This window comes from Hyperolius riggenbachi, chromosome 2, assembly GCF_040937935.1.
Source record: "Hyperolius riggenbachi isolate aHypRig1 chromosome 2, aHypRig1.pri, whole genome shotgun sequence".
In the NCBI taxonomy this organism is placed as follows: domain Eukaryota; kingdom Metazoa; phylum Chordata; class Amphibia; order Anura; family Hyperoliidae; genus Hyperolius; species Hyperolius riggenbachi.
The window spans coordinates 318497474-318513736 of record NC_090647.1 but is presented as its reverse complement, the minus strand read 5'-3'; the positions used below and the strand labels follow the sequence as shown (position 1 = coordinate 318513736).

Genomic DNA, 16263 nt, shown 5'->3' with positions numbered 1-16263 from the left:
AACCCTGGTCTCCTGTGTCAGAAGCAGAGCCCTTAACCAGTACACTATCCAGCCAAGCATGTTTTGTGATAAATCATTTTTGGAGTGTGGCCATCTATCATCAAATATTGTTTCTCTTCTTCTTTCATTAATTTGATCTATATTTTTATTTTTTTTGCAGATTGTTTGACTGGCTGGTAGCTGTGATTAATGAAAGTATATGTGCCAAGTCAGCTTCATGGAGCAATTTTATAGGTAGTATTTTGTTTCATTGAAGAATGTATTCTGTCGGAGTTAAGACTGCAGATGCAATAATGTAATTATCACAGTATTTGTTCTATTTTGAATATTCTAAGTCTTGCTAACTGAAAAATAAGTGATGTTATGAGCCACTCTTTTTTGCTTCTCCCAGGAACAAAACTGCCATTTTTTGCTCTACATTTAGTGAAACTAACTAAACAAAACTGTGTGCAGTTCATATGTCACTATTTTTGAGACTATTTTTAGGGTTATCCATATTTTTTAAAATGTCTTATGGCAAATGGTTGCATTGGGATTGGAGTTGGATTTTCATTAAGCACGGCAAGGTTATGCCTATAGACATCACAGTTACAAGCTTTTGCCTAGAATTGGCACTATGGAAATCGTTCTTTTCACCATAACTGTGAAGTCCTGCCAGACACTACTACCATTGTGCTGCCCCTTCAATACTTATCCTGTCTAGAACTTTCTCCTCCTTACTATCCATGCCTCTGATCCCTCATTGTCATGCTTCGCTGATTGTTACGCCCACTTACACTGTCTGCGCGTTTTGCATGTTCAGTGGAGGAGATTTACTGTATGTAATGCCTTACTTAGGACACCAATCTTCCCTTTCTCCTGTGTGGACCCAGACACTGGCCACTTCCTGCAACACATGCAGTAATGCCATTCGCTGCAGCCTTCTCATAGTTACATAAGGATGTAACCTGCTTTCTGATAGTGATATTATAGCACCCATACCGTAATAAAGTACCATAAATGGATACATATAGACCCTCTACTACAGTCTCTCTCAACCTTTTTTACCCTGGAGGAACCCTGAAAATAACTTTTGGATCTCAACGAACCCCTGCAAATTTTTTTTGATCTCGAGGAACCCCTGCATTTATTTAGCAGGAAGTATGGCCTTTAAAAGTTGGTGAGGATGTGAACTTCACTACCCCCTACTACAGTGCCCCTCATTATACTGTCTCTTTATTCTAGTGCTTTTTACTGATGTGCTCATTCTTATTCTGACCCCCAATTTACTGCTTCTTATTACAGTACCCCCTATTATAATGTGCTCTATTATACTTCCTCCCCCATGATGAGGGAAATGCCACCAGGGAACCCCTGCAGAGTACTCAAGTAACCCTGGGGTTCCAGGGAACTGGTTGAGAAAGCCTGCTCTAGTATGTGACAAGGGTTGGTTACATTAAATGTAAAGAAAATGTATGTATGTATGTATCTCTCTCTATCTATCTATCTATCTATCTATCTATCTATCTATCTATCTATATATATATATATCTATATATATATCTATATATATATATATATCTATATATATATCTATCTATCTATCTATCTATCTATCTATCTATCTATCTATCTATCTATATATATATATCTCTATCTCTCTCTCTCTCTCTCTCTCTCTCTCTCTCTCTATATATCTATATCTATATCTATCTATATCTATATATATATATCTATATCTATATATCTCTATATATCTATATCTATATCTCTATATCTCTCTCTCTATATATATATATATATATATATATATATATATATATATATATATATATATATATATATATATATATATATATATATATATATATATATATATATATATATATATATATATATATATATATTAATATAATGCCATCTGCCAGGGGCCATCAACACTGAAAATCACAATGCTCTGCGATTTTTACTTGCTTTCGAGAGTGGGCTTCCCCACAATTATCAACAAAAGCGATTTAATTCATTTAATCCAGTCGCAAAGGCAGGAGTCATTCAGCATACTACGTTTGTGATTGGGTTAAAAACAGAACACACTGGTCAGTACAGGGCACTGCGATTACTATGTTAATTATGGTGCCCTTGTATTCGGGCAAAACACTGCACATCGAAAATCGGTGTGAAGCACTTTCACTGTGGAAGGGCACCAAAGGTTTTAGTTTTCTTTGTAAGCTGTAAATCTAATTATCTACCATAATCCTGACTGGAATGCTACATTTGCTAAAGAGAGAGAGAGAGAGAGAGAGTGTGTGTGTGTGTTTTAGTTTTGTTTTTTATTTGGCACTTCAATAATATTCTTTAGTAAAAGGATAGACTAGCAGTTTCCCTTTCTGCATTTACAGATTTTAGAAAAAAAAAACACTTCTTTAATTTCAGGCTTGTTAGATGTTTATGGATTTGAATCTTTCCTACAAAACAACCTGGAACAACTGTGTATCAACTACGCAAATGAGAAACTTCAGCAGCATTTTGTTACCCACTACCTTAAAGTTCAACAGGTACGCATTTTTGTTGTTTTGGCCTGGAGTATTGTGATTGTCACATTTTGGTAGGACACTTGTGGTGAACAGGTTACAGTGATGGCTAAAATGGCCCATTAATGCTACAACTTCTAGTACATTTTCTTTCGGATTAAACATGTCACATTGTATGAAAACAATGGAAGCTGGTGGCAGTGTTGCCAACCTTTCAAAATCTTTTTTACTGATAAAGGTATAAAAATTATATAAAGGATTTTTTTTGTGACACTGACACCAAGAAGCCGGCGGGCTCCGCGCGCCGCACAAACGGGCGTGTCTATGCAACAGAACATGGACGTGGTCATGGGTGGAGCCAAATATACATGAACTTAGAAGTGGTGTATTTGGGCCTATCCAGCAAAATGCAGGGCTGTGGAGTCGGTACAAACATCAACCGACTCCTGACTCAGTTTATGAAACCTCCGACTCCAGGTACCCAAAACTCGACTCCGATTACACAGCCCTGGAAAATGTTAGCTGAAATCCCCTTTCCTACAAAAAAAATTATGCCCACAAGAAAAATTTGGCAGGAGAATTCTGCGCTTGCGCAGTTCTCACAAGAGTTTTACTATGCATGTGTAGAACGCAGTAGCACACTACAGCTCTAGTCACAGCAGAGAGGGCAGCGACACAAGCGAGGGGACCAGGCGATGCTGAGGGACCTGACAGACTACAGGGGGCTGGAAGAAACCCCAGGTAAGTAAAAGTCCACTTTTTGGGGGTCAATTCAGTGCTACCTAGGAGGAGGCGGCGCCTGGAGATGGCAGCCTCAGCAGCTTTCTATGTTTTATGTATTTCTGTTTTTACTTGTAATATACACACTGTCTGTCCTTGTATTGTTTTTGTTTGTGTTTGTTAAGCCACTGCCAAGACAAATTCCTTGTAGGTGCAAACTTACTTGGTGAAAATAAATTGATTCTGATTAAATGCAGATTTTTTTTTCTGTACCCTATCTACATTACATACTTTAAATACCACTGAATTGGCTCCCACAAAAGTGGATTTTTAAATACCTGGGGCTTCCTTCCGCCCCTTGTAGTCCATGGGCCGTCACACACACCGCACAAACCGCTCACACCTTATACCACATACCACAAATACTACACACATCGCAACACACTGCAGATACCACACACATCACATACACCACACACACTGCAAATATTACACACTGCACAAACCTCTCACATTGCAAATACCACACACCACCTGTCAAAAACCTGTGCGGTTCTTGCCTTTTTCATGGTTGATGGAAAGGCGGCTCACTTCCCTCCCCAAGCGCCTGCCTCCCATCTGCGCTTGAGGTTTTTAGGTTTATGGAGAGCAAAGTCTAGTGTGCCAGGACATCTGCGTCTATAGACTCCTGTGATGCAAATCCGGGCCTGCATATAGAAGCTTGGGAATGAGGCAGGTAGACCTCTAGTCTGAATGGGGAAACGAGATAGAAATTCTGAGCAAGAAGCTCTCTTATAATCAATTAAAGCGGAAGCTACAGGCAGACCACAGGAAAGCAAAGCTGGAGGTATATTAAGGATATCTAGCATATTGAATACAGAACAATGTTTAGAAATGAACTGTCAGTTACAGATTGTGCAGACAGGGAGGGAAGGTATTCTATTATTGAAGCTGTATAGTGTTTTAAGTGTCAGGTAGATCTGAGAAGCTATTTTGATAAACAGTCTAGCTTCATGTTATTCTACTGATTGTTATATTCCACAGTTATATATGTAGAGTGTGAATTGGGTTATAATATTGTATCTTTAGATGCTGTCAGTTGCACATTTCAGATTAATGGGACAACTGACCACAGTATCTGGGCTGTATGCATGTTATAAATGAAAATTTAAATAAGATATTATAAAAAAAAAAAAAATCCTATTTAATTTTATGCTTTAACAGTTGAACTGCCTAACACATCAAAATAATTCTGTTTAAACTCGCAATGTATGTTCTTTCCTGTAGGATGAGTATGCAGCAGAAGGACTGCAATGGTCGTTTATAAGTTATCAAGACAACCAGGAATGTGTAGATCTCATAGAGGGAAGTCCAATTAGTGTATTCTCCATTCTTAATGAGGTACATATTACATCAGCTTGATGTATCTCCCCATTATATTTACAGATATTTACTGTATATGACCAAATGAGGTATTTTGTTGTTGTTTGTTTTTACATAGTTTGGATGAAAAAAGACATTCATCCATCAAGTTCAACCAGATTTCTTTTTGCTTATTTCCAATTTCTTCCTTAAAATAACTGTCATGTTTTCTCCAATTACGTCCATTTTTTTTTTTTTTTTTTTGTCCTTTCGACTTGTCGATTTCCAACCGCCCACTTTTGTTAAATAATTTCTTACATACTCCCACAAACCAGGCCTTATCTCTTTAATATATTATGAAGTCTGGTATAATAAATTGAATCCCGCTACTCCTGCCATGGCTAGATGGGAGGATAGATTTGTCACGGTCTTATCCACTGACGACTGGGACTCTACCTTTTTGAAGGCCTAGCCAGATCCTCCATAAACTGCACCATGAAAGAAAGAGGCTACCATATTTTAAAGGGAACTTTAACTGAGAGTGATATGGATGTTTCCTGTTAAACAATACCAGTTGCCTGGCAGTCCAGCTGATCTCTGTGGCTGCAATAGTGGCTGAATCACACCCTGAAACAAGCATGCAGCTAATCCAGTCTGACTTCAGTCAGAGCACCTGATCTGCATGCTTGTTCAGGTGCTGTGGCTAAAAGTATTAGAGACACGGGATCAGCAGGCGATTCAGGCAACTGGTATTATTTTAAAAGGAAAAATCCATATGCTTCTCAGTTTAGGTTCCCTTTAACTGAACGGGGGGTAAAGAGTTTCACTTACCTAGGGCTATTACCAGCCCCCTGCAGCGGTCCTGTGCCCTCGGAGCCGCTCTGGAATCCTCCGGTCCCCCGCTGTCACTTAGTTTCGTTTTTGACGACTCACCAGTCGGCTGGCTGCCATGCGTATTATTGGACGCATTCCCTACTGCAATTAGCGCTGTTGCGGACCGCAACGCGGACAAAAATACGCATTGCCGCATATTTACGCATGCAGAATGAGTCATCAAATGAAACTAAGTGACAGCGGGGGACCGGAGGATTCCAGAGCGGCTCCGAGGGCACAGGACTGCTGCAGGGGGCTGGTAATTTAAACTCTTTACCCCCCGTTCAGTTAAGTTTCCCTTTAAATGATTGGTACAGGACTCCTAGTGGGCTGTATGCAAGGGGACTGATCTCCTCGAACGACCAACTTCATAGTTGGTGGACCTGCCCTGAGATATCTAAGCTCTGTGGTCATTGTTTTCCCTTGACCTCTAAAGGCCCATACACACGTCGGATTTCCGCGAACGACGGGTCGTTTGAATGTCCCGTCGTTCCGTCATTCCGCCGGGCGGATCGCTCAAACTCACTCTTATCAAGCAAACGACAGTCTGTACACACGCCCGATTTAGCGGGCGAACGACGGGACGTTCAAACGACCCGTCCGCGGAAATCCGACGTGTGTATGGGCCTTACTGTTTTCAAAGTAGATGTCCCTCTTAGCCCATGGGTAGCCCTTTCCCATATGAAATCTCCTGCCCTTTCTAAATCCCAAAATTCTATGTTTGTCCAGTTCTGCAATGGTGCCCAAGCACTTATAGCTAAAGAGTGATAATCCTCTAGTATAATCCTAAAGCTCTCTTTAATAAAATTCATGAGATCTATCTAATGGAAAAGGTCACCTTCTCAATCTCCAATCGCATGTTAAACTTTGAGAAAATTTGGGCCCCTTGGTCTGAATGGTACAACCATGCAGAGTATGCTTCCTCAATCAATGCACCCAGAGCAATGCCTGTTATTTAAAGAGACTCTGTACTAAAAAAATCCCTTGGGGGGTACTTACTTCGGGAGGGGGAAGCCTCAGAGTCCCAATGAGGCTTCCCCCATCCCTGTAGTTGCAGGCAATCCAGCGCTGGCTCCCCTGAAGCGTCCCACAATCATGGCTCGACAAGGCTTGATATATTAACCTTGCCTGGCTCCAGCGGGTGGCGCTGTTGTGGCTCTTAGCACGGAAATAGCTGATTCCAGTCAGGTCCGCTCTACTGCGCAGGCACAGGAGATTTGCGCCTTCGCAGTAGAGTGGACCAACAGAGATCAGCTATTTCTGCCTATTTCCAGGCAGAGAGCCACTACTACGCCTGCTCTGGAGCAGGAAAGGTAAATATTTACATCCCCGCTGCTCGGAGGGGCACAGCAAGACCACTGTGGGACACAGGAAGACTGGGGAAGCCTCGATCGGATCCGGAGGCTTCCCACTACCGAGGTGAGCACCCCCAAGGGGATTGTTTTTAGTTACAGATTCTCTTTAAGGTTTTGAACGCTTATGATGACACTAACACAAATTTCTCCTATTTTCTGTACGTGACTTTCATCAATGGCATGTCTTATGTGGCATGTCTTATGTGTGGACATTTATGCTACTTATCTTGGTAAATATGTATGTTATCTTTTCTTTGTTTTGCTTCTTGCATTAATAAAAGCTTTTGTTGAATAATAAAAGAACGGTCACCTAAAGTGATCATTGAAGATCACTTTGGATGACAGTTTAGGCATGATCACCATGCTAACACTGCTTGGCTGTCTGTTATGCAGAGGAAAAGACAAGCAGAAGGGGCACAGCAGTGCTGACAGTAGCACAATAGTCATTTTTTAGTGATTAAGCATGATGGATCAGTAACAACCATTCAACCATATCTGGGAACTCCTGTGGTCACTTTAGCTCTTTGCCTGAAATTTCCTCTCAAGCAAGTAAACAATAATGTGTGTGTAGCTTCAGTACCTCAGTTCAGTCATGTTTTCTATCAGATGAAAGGAAATGGTGAGGTGCACACATACATGAGCTATAACAGACATTTGGGAATTCCAATATCCCTCGAGATGTGAATATTTTATGCTTTTTTCTGCACTAGCTGTTCCTTGGACACAGACCCTCCAGTGGTCCTTAGCATTGACTATTAATAACTGCTAAATACCCAGCTGACAATGATGAATCCTGGTGGCTCATCAGTTTGCAGTTATACTGGCCACCAATGGGTGATTGAAACTGTCATCCCAACACAGGAAATGTGGCCATAGTGAACTTTTTCAGGTAAATGCAAGGATGACAGATGAGCAAAGCTGCAATAGTCTCAAAGCACAGCTGAAGTGAGAGGGATATGGAGGCTGCCATATTTATTTCTTTTTAATCAATACAAATTGCCTGGCTGTTCTGCTGATCCTCTAAAACTTTTAGTCATAGACACTAAACAAGCATGCAGATCAGATGTCTGAAATAAGGTTGACTGTATTTGCTGCATGCTTGTTTCAGATGTGTGATTCAGATGCTACTATTTCATGAAAGATCAGCAGGCTGCCAGGTAACTAGCATTGTTTAAAAGGAAATAAATATGGCAGACTTCATATCTCACTTCGGTTGTCCTTTAAATCACACATATATGGGTAAAACAGGTTTTGGGTTGTTGTTTTTTCATTGCGTTTGAATGCTCTCTTTCTGTGCAGGAATGTCGTCTGAACAGGTCTTCCATTGCCAGCCAGCTCCAGTCTCGGTTTGAGAAATCCCTTACTCAGAACAAATGCTTTGGATGGGACAGATTCAGCGGAACACCAAACTTTATAATATCCCACTATGCTGGAAACGTATCCTACCTGATTGACGACATGGTGGAGAAAAACAAGGTGCATGATTCAGCTGCTGGAATAGTCTTGTACTGACACCTATTAGTCTTTCTCTGCATGTAAATACTAACCGCATGCTGATCTACTTATCACACTTAAAGAGAACCTGTCACAAATGGATATCTGAATTATCATTCTTGCAGTGAAGATTTATGTGCTGTATATCTAAGCTATAGATCATGTTGATTTTCTTTGTGTCAGCACAGAAACTCTGCACTCAGTGTTTGGTTGAATGTTCCCTCCTGGGCTCATTGTTATTTTACACATTAAGGGTACGTGCACATTGGGCATGTTTGCTTGTGTTTTTGTACACCTCAAGTGTATACGTTTTCACACACAAACACACATCGAAATTCACATGTATGCATTCATATGCAGTATCTACTCCCCACAAAACTTTATCTGAAGCTCAGGGGAGTAGATAGGCGTACTTGTGGTAAACCGTGTGCTGTATGCCCAATAAGCTATCTGATTATGTATATAGGGTATCATTTTAACCGTGACAAGTGAGAGAATAGATTTTGTGGTGTTTGACAACTGAGGGCTAAGTCATGTGATTTTTTTTCGCCGGAAAACTGAATGAAAAGCAATAAAACTGTTACTTTCATGTACTCTATACCCCTAAATAAATACTTGTAAAAAAAAAAAAACAAGTGACAGCATTGAAAAGAGAATACATAGTTACCCTAGGGATTTAGCTTTTAAAATATGTATGCCATGAGAGTGTATTACTGTTAATCATGAAGATAAGGGCTTTTAATTACTGATAGAGTACAATGAGAAAACAAAAAACACAAACCAGAAACTAATATATTATTGCCATACATTGTACTAAGAACATTATTTAAATGTTGAGATAACCAGGACAAATTAGCAAATACAATGTGTGGGTTTTACCTATGGTAACATTGTTTATTTGAAAACTATAGTGGATGGAAATGGAGAAATAGTGCATTTTTTCTTTTTTTTTCCTCATTTTTCCCTTTAAAATGCACAGATAATAACATAATTACTAAAAGCAAACATCACCCTCACGAAGCATAATTTGTGGCAAAAAAACAAGATATAGATCATTAACATCTGATGAGTAGCAATAAAGTTATTGGTGAATGAATGGGAGGAGCGCTGAAATCTGAAAAATTGCTCTGGTTTTTAAGCAAAAAACCCTGTGGTGCTGAAGTGGTTAAAAGCCACGTGCATTTTTCTGCAGAAATGTGTATATGTTAATGCCATAGATGTAGACTTGCTAAAAAATGCATTCCGATGTGATGAAACGCATGCATGAAAAAATGTCTCCTTATTACACCTGTAAGTTTTAATGAGAACGAACTCTTCCTGTACATGCTGCAGACACTCAGTTTAGTTTTGTTCTCAATCGAATGTCCCTACTTATTCACATTTTAATGGGGAATCCAGTTAACCTGTTAACATGTTTTAGTTTGTTGGAGGAAATAGAACTCAGATTTATGGTGCGGATAAAAACCTTATGCAGATAATTTCCTGCCTGAGATGCAAACTTGGGGCTCTAGTGCTGCAAGCCAAGCGTGCCAATCACTTATTGAATATATGCTTATAATGCTGTCGCATGTCTCAAATGGTGCCCAAGAACACTGAGGGCTCGTTCACACTAGAGGCACTTTTTGATTTAAGTGCTGGCGATTTTTCAAAATCGCCCTAAGAACGCTTGTGCAATGATTGTCTATGAGAAAGTTCACATCTGAGCGGTTTGTTTCCGATCCAGTCAGCAAAGCGCTGCCTGTACCATTTTTTTTTTTTTTTTTTTAAGCGATTCTGCCTCAATGGAAGGTATAGGAGAAACGCAAAACGCTCATAAAATCAATTTGTGCAGCGATTGCATTTGCATTTTTAAGAACAAATACATTGTAATTATTATTTTCCGGAACAAAGAGTTCACTTCCTGACTTGCGACAGGCAGTGAATTAAAAAAAACACTCTGGAAAAGTGCTTAGAAAAGCGCTTTTCACAAAAAAGCATCACCCACCTAGCGCCGGGAATCGGAAAAAAAATTGTGTTTAAAAAAAAAAAAAAAAACCGCGAGCGGAACGCAATGGGCTCTATTCATAAAACTTTACCGCAAGTTTTCCGCTCAAAACAGCTGACTTTTCCGACCATTTAGCAAAGTGGGCATTCATAAAGGCTGTTTCCGCATGAAAATCTGACATTACTGTGCAGTGCGGGGAAATTACCGCCTTGTGTGGAGATTATCACAACACATGTCACTGAAGGTTAATTCATAAAGATTAGAGCAGGCGGGAATGTGTGCAGAGAAACCCAGCTGTTTAGATAAGGCGATAAGCCAGGTGTAACAGTCAAGATAACAGCAAGTGAATGAGAAAGACCTCCCAGGCAGCTGCAGTGAGAGGAGAGCAGACAAGGCATTCTGGAATACCAAGGCTGTGTTTTTTTAACCCCTTGGGTACCTGTTTTCAGATAAATTTCACATCAGAAAGCCTGCATGTGTAACATTTCTGGAACTTCTTCTAAGCTGCAGCAATTAAATAGATTGATTAGGAAGACTAAAGGTGGCCATACACTGGCCCGATTCGCGGCCATTTCGACAGCAGATTCGATCCTGGGATCGAATCTGCTGCCAATCGTTCGCGCGAAACGCACCAGCCGATCCGATTTCCTCCCGAAATCGGATTGGTCCGTCGATCGCGCCGTGCGGGAAATTACCCTCGATCGCCCACGGGTAGGGTGCACGTCGCTAGCGGCGGCCGATCCGATCAGGTATACATTACCTGACGCTGGCTCCCGGGCGTCTTCTCCGCGCTGCACCGCTCTGTTCCGGCTCCATCCCGGCGCTTCCTGTGTCACTGCAGTGACCAGGAAGTTCAAATAGAGGGCGCTCTATTTGAACTTCCTGGTCACGGAGTGACACAGGAAGCGCCGGGATGGAGCCGGAACAGAGTGGTGCGGTGCAGCGTGGTAAAGACGCCCGGGAGCCAGCTTCAGGTAATGTATACGGGGGGGGCACAGGCGGCAGGAGCAGCTCAACAGATTGTGATCGGTTTCAGGCTGAAATCGATTCACAATCTGTTTGCAGTAAAGGCAGCTATACGATCCCTCTCTGATCAGATTCGATCAGATAGGGATCTGTCAGCTGGTCGATCTAATGGCAAATCGACCAGTGTATGGCTACCTTTATAGACAGATTCAGTGCAGATTCAGGAGGAGAGGCAGAAAATGCACATGTAAAGGGATGCTGGGGCTGCCTCCTTTATACTGACTCTGTCTCTGCAGGAGAAAATGTATCAACTCAGCCAGCAAATGTAACAACTCAGCAGCACCCCTAGTTTAGTGCGGGAATTCCCTGACCTATTATCGCAAGTGTAAACATTTCTATGAATTAGCACACAAAAGTCTAATACCGATGCAGTGTTTTCCCTCCAAGATTTTTTTTTTTTTACTGCAAATGTTTTATGAATAGAGCCCAATGTGAACAAGGCCTAAGAGTTATCAGTAGAGATAGACAAATGGGGAGCTCACTACTCAGTTCAATAGGCTTCTTCCCTGCCTTTTTGATCCCAGATGATATACTTTGATTCTCTGACTAGAGTTGTTTTATTTTTGGCTGACTAACTCCTATGTTTACAATACAGGACCCTGTCCCTCCAGAACTTCTCCAACTTTTACAAGAATCCTCAGATGGCTTGCTTCAGAAGCTGTTCCCATCAGAGAACAACAAACCTGCCAACGTCGGTACTTACAGTAGGACAACACCTGTAACAGTAGTCGCCAAATTTAAGGTACGTTGTTCAATCCCTTCTGTTGTTTATCTAAAGGTGCCAAAAGGTATCCCATAAATTGGTAGAAAGAAATTTGTTTTAATGCATTTTGGGTATTTGTAAGTATGTTTTTGTTTTGTGAGACAAGTGATCCTAGCAGTCGCTGTAAAACAAGTGTTGTGCTAATCCTCATCCAGACTGCATATTCTCAGATCTCTGCATGGTCATTGCCTACATTAATGTAAATGGAGGCCGCGTATGATAGTTTAATCTGTTTATGTAAGAACATAGCCAAAAGAACAGGAAACCAGGTAGAAGGTGCCCATGGGTAGTGGAGGTGTGTATTGTAAGTAGCTAAACTAGGTGGTAAGAGTCTTGCCTTCAAGAAATAATTCAAAAAAATATATTTGTTAAAAAAAAACAACTCAAATTTATTGTGCACTTAGGACTTAGGCTTCTCTTGTGCCCTTAGGACTTGGGCTTCTCTTCCATATATGGTTAATCCTTTTCCATGTCCTGCCACCCCCTTGAACTGCAGCCGCCCAAGGCCCAATGCCTTCGTGGCCTTTCCAGAAATCCAGCCCTTTCCTAAAATTGGTATTGTTGTTCTTGCATTGACCTACTGTAGATCTGTAAAGATTGCTTATGTAAAGGCACTATGTTTTGTACTTCAAGGGATCTCTGGACAGTTTGATGCACATTTTGCACAATACGACACCACACTACATTCGATGCATTAAGCCAAACATGGGCTGCAAAGCAATGGATTTCCAAATGGAGGAGGTAAATGTTGACAATACTTTCTTCTACACTAAAAAGGACCACTATTAGGGGGGGGGGGGGGGGGGGAATGTAAAATTTAAAATACATGAAAACACATAAATAAAAAGTACATTTCTCTCAGAGTAAAATGTGCTATAAATTACTTTTCACCTATGTTGCTGTCACTTACAGTGGGTAGTACATATCTGACAGGTTTTGGACTAGCCCATCTCCTCATGGAAGATTCTCAGGGTTTTCTTTATTTTAAAAATCACTTAGTAAACTGCAGTTGATCAGTCCAACTGCCAGAATAACGTGCAAACAGTTGGGGGGGGGGGGGGGGCTCCATATTTGTATAGACAGGGAGCGGATCAGCTTATTTCGGCGCGTGGCTCTCAGAGACGAGCGCCGAAACTGTGCGCCCCATAGCAGCAATGCTATGCTGCGCGGGGCTGCCAGACACTGAATTACATCTCCCTCCAAATTGCAACAACTCGGAGGGGGAATAGTTTTAAACGCCGCCTCGGAGTTTAGCGGCAGCGGGGAGAGCCATCATTCGGCTCTCACCACGCCGAACTGAGCGGCACCGAAACAATATGCACCCTACAGGGAGCGCTTTTATAAAAATTAATTAAATACTGAGAATCCCCCATGAAGAGATGGGCTAGTCCAAAAGCCTGTCAGTTCCATTAGATTTCTACTAACTACTGTAAGTGACACCGACATAGGAGAAAAGTTACTGTTAAGACGCACCTAGGTTTAGAGGGCAAAAAACGGGAAAAAATATAAACTAAACCTGGTGCGTACATATTTTAGGAGCGTCTTGTACATGTCCCGCCACCAAATGGTGTCCTTCTGTTTCTCCCATGCCTCCTCCAGTCTCCCCAATGCCTCCTCCTGTCTCCCCCATTCCTCCTCCAGTCTCCTCATGTGTCCCCGCTGTGACTTGCTCACCTCTGCGTGTCTCTCCTTCCTCTCCCTTGTGTCTCTGGGGAACCAAATCCCCCCCCCCCTCCTTCCCACGAGAGCAGCGCCTTATCTCATCCACCGTGCCCACGGAGATTGCAGACATCCATCTTCTCCATGTGGCTTCCTCTAGTGCCGGGCTTCTAATGGTGCATCATCAATGATGATTTAGGGCTCATTTTACTCTGGAAGAAACACATTTCTTATTTGTATGTGCTTACAAGGTTTTTACATTTTTATAATTTTTTCATTATAGTGGTCTTTGAAATGTATCAAAAGAAAAAAAAGCTTTCCAAACTGCAAGCATTGCAGGTTTTACATTTAACCAAACAATGTGATGTCCGCAGCACTTGACACAAAGCGTGCCAGGGCTCAGGGAAGCAAGATACAACTATTCAGAAAAAGAAAACCCATATAACTAGCACCACTTAATTGAGGTATAATATCATTTATTCAAAAATTATTTATTTATGTATATATAACATCTATGACATATTGGAGTATCAAAAAACATTCATAAAAACAATTAAAACCGACCGTATGGTCGCATATGGTAACAGCTGCAAACAATCATGTCCATATAGGTGATAAGAAAAAGGGGGATATAACATCACTATATGAATCACAGAAAATGGCAATATAAGCTCCAAATAAATGCCTCAGTGTGCATCTTAATAGAGTACACTCAAGGTAGAACCCGGGTTCAGTAAAGTGCAAAGCATACAAGTGAACACATAACATCAGATGAATATATATATATATATATATATATATATATATATATATATATATATATATATTATACACACACACACACATATGTCGGGTAGCATATGAAATAGTGACACAATTAAAGTGCAAAATATAAACAATGGACTGCTATATACACAGCAGCCTAGGAGCAGCCTATACCTGGAGTGCACTGTGAGAAGAGGAGTGCAATGAATGAAGGAGAAATATACTTAGCCCAGGGAGGCAAGGACAGCGCAGCTGAAAATAAAGGGAGTCCCTTCAAGACAGTCCCGCAAGCTCCGCGGGCGTCACCCCGCTTTGGAAGGAGAGGAGAGGGATACCCCTCTCCTATTATTTTCAGCTGCGCTGTCCTTGCCTCCCTGGTCTCCCTGGGCTAAGTATATTTCTCTACACGCAGCAAGAAACTTCACAATCAATCGCTCAGAACACCATGCATACATTTAAAATAACGCATACTTATGTAAACACAGGAACTGCACGCTACAGATTAGTATTCCCCTCTACCCATAATAGGCAAGGCAAAGATTATGAATATTGATTCCAGCAACCCCCTCAAAAAATAGATCGTTATGTAGGATCCTACTTCAAGAAAAAATGCTGGCCAGCCTCTTAATACAAGGAATACTTCCACTTCCTGAAAGTAGATGCGTCCGTTGTTAATGGTTTTATCCAATACAATGCACGCTGACAGTCACATTAATATGCACCTCTTTGTAGCTTGGTTTCAGAGCAGGCTATATCTACTATGGATACCTCTGAATCTTAGGGGCTCCTCTCACGAACTTCCAAGATGTGGAGTTGTGTACTCAGCCCGATACTGCAGGGCCTCTTTCTCCAGTCAGCTCACGGCGTTGCTCGGCGGCCTGCGTCACTTCCTGCTGGCAAGTCCAGTGTGACGCTCGCTCGCTTACCCTGCAAGCCCGGAGCAGTCTCTATGGGTGACGTCACCTTAAAGCAATAGGACCTTAATTCCAGGGATGGTCGTTTCAGCGCTACTGCGGCCAACCGGGTTCCTATACTTCAGAAACAACTTATCTTCAGGAGAACCTCTACGCGTTTCAGCTAAAAAACGTTAGCCTTCATCAGGAGGGATAGCTCTGCTGAGTACAGTTCATCCATTTATACAGGTCTCTGCCCATATGCAAATGTCTCTCCGCCTACTACATAATTAAATTCACATGGCCATATGCAAATCCTGCTGTGCTGTTATACAGGTCTCTGCCCATATGCAAATGTCTCTCCGCCTACTACATAGTTATATTCACATGGCCATATGCAAATCCTGCCATGCTGTTATCGTGCCAGACACCCTCCCTCTACTCCCCATCGGCCAATCTAAGCAGCTGCAGTTCATCAAACATGACACATTTACCTCAAACATATCCCATAATCGTCAAAAAAAGGCAAATGTTTCCATCTCACTGTTAAGTCCCCTTGGCATAAGTGTATCCAGCTGGATTTTTCTTAAGAATATTCTTCTGGGCAGGACGAAGCGAGCATTACATGAACGCATAAATGAGCATTTTAAGAATATTCTTAAGAAAAATGATAACCACCCACTTTCTAATCACTATAAAGATAAACATGGGGGGAAATTGAGAGGCACTACCTTTTTTGGTTTAGAGGTGATAAAGAGGAACCCTAGGGGGGGAGATTTTATCAAAAAAATGTCATTAAATGAATCTAGGTGGATTTTCCAGCTGGATACACTTATGCCAAGGGGACTTAACAGTGAGA

General features: G+C 41.4%; 1 protein-coding gene across 2 annotated transcripts in view; it reads left to right on the top strand.

Annotated features, from left to right (window-relative positions):
- The window catches only part of MYO19 (myosin XIX), a 93876-nt gene that overhangs the window by 53212 nt on the left and 24401 nt on the right, over window positions 1-16263 (top strand). For both annotated transcript variants that reach the window (XM_068269197.1, XM_068269198.1), the window contains exons 12-17: window positions 161-234; window positions 2413-2534; window positions 4518-4631; window positions 8120-8296; window positions 11920-12066; window positions 12721-12828. In XM_068269197.1, the coding sequence (XP_068125298.1) occupies window positions 161-234; window positions 2413-2534; window positions 4518-4631; window positions 8120-8296; window positions 11920-12066; window positions 12721-12828 (742 nt within the window). The remainder of the gene's footprint in view (window positions 1-160; window positions 235-2412; window positions 2535-4517; window positions 4632-8119; window positions 8297-11919; window positions 12067-12720; window positions 12829-16263) is intronic.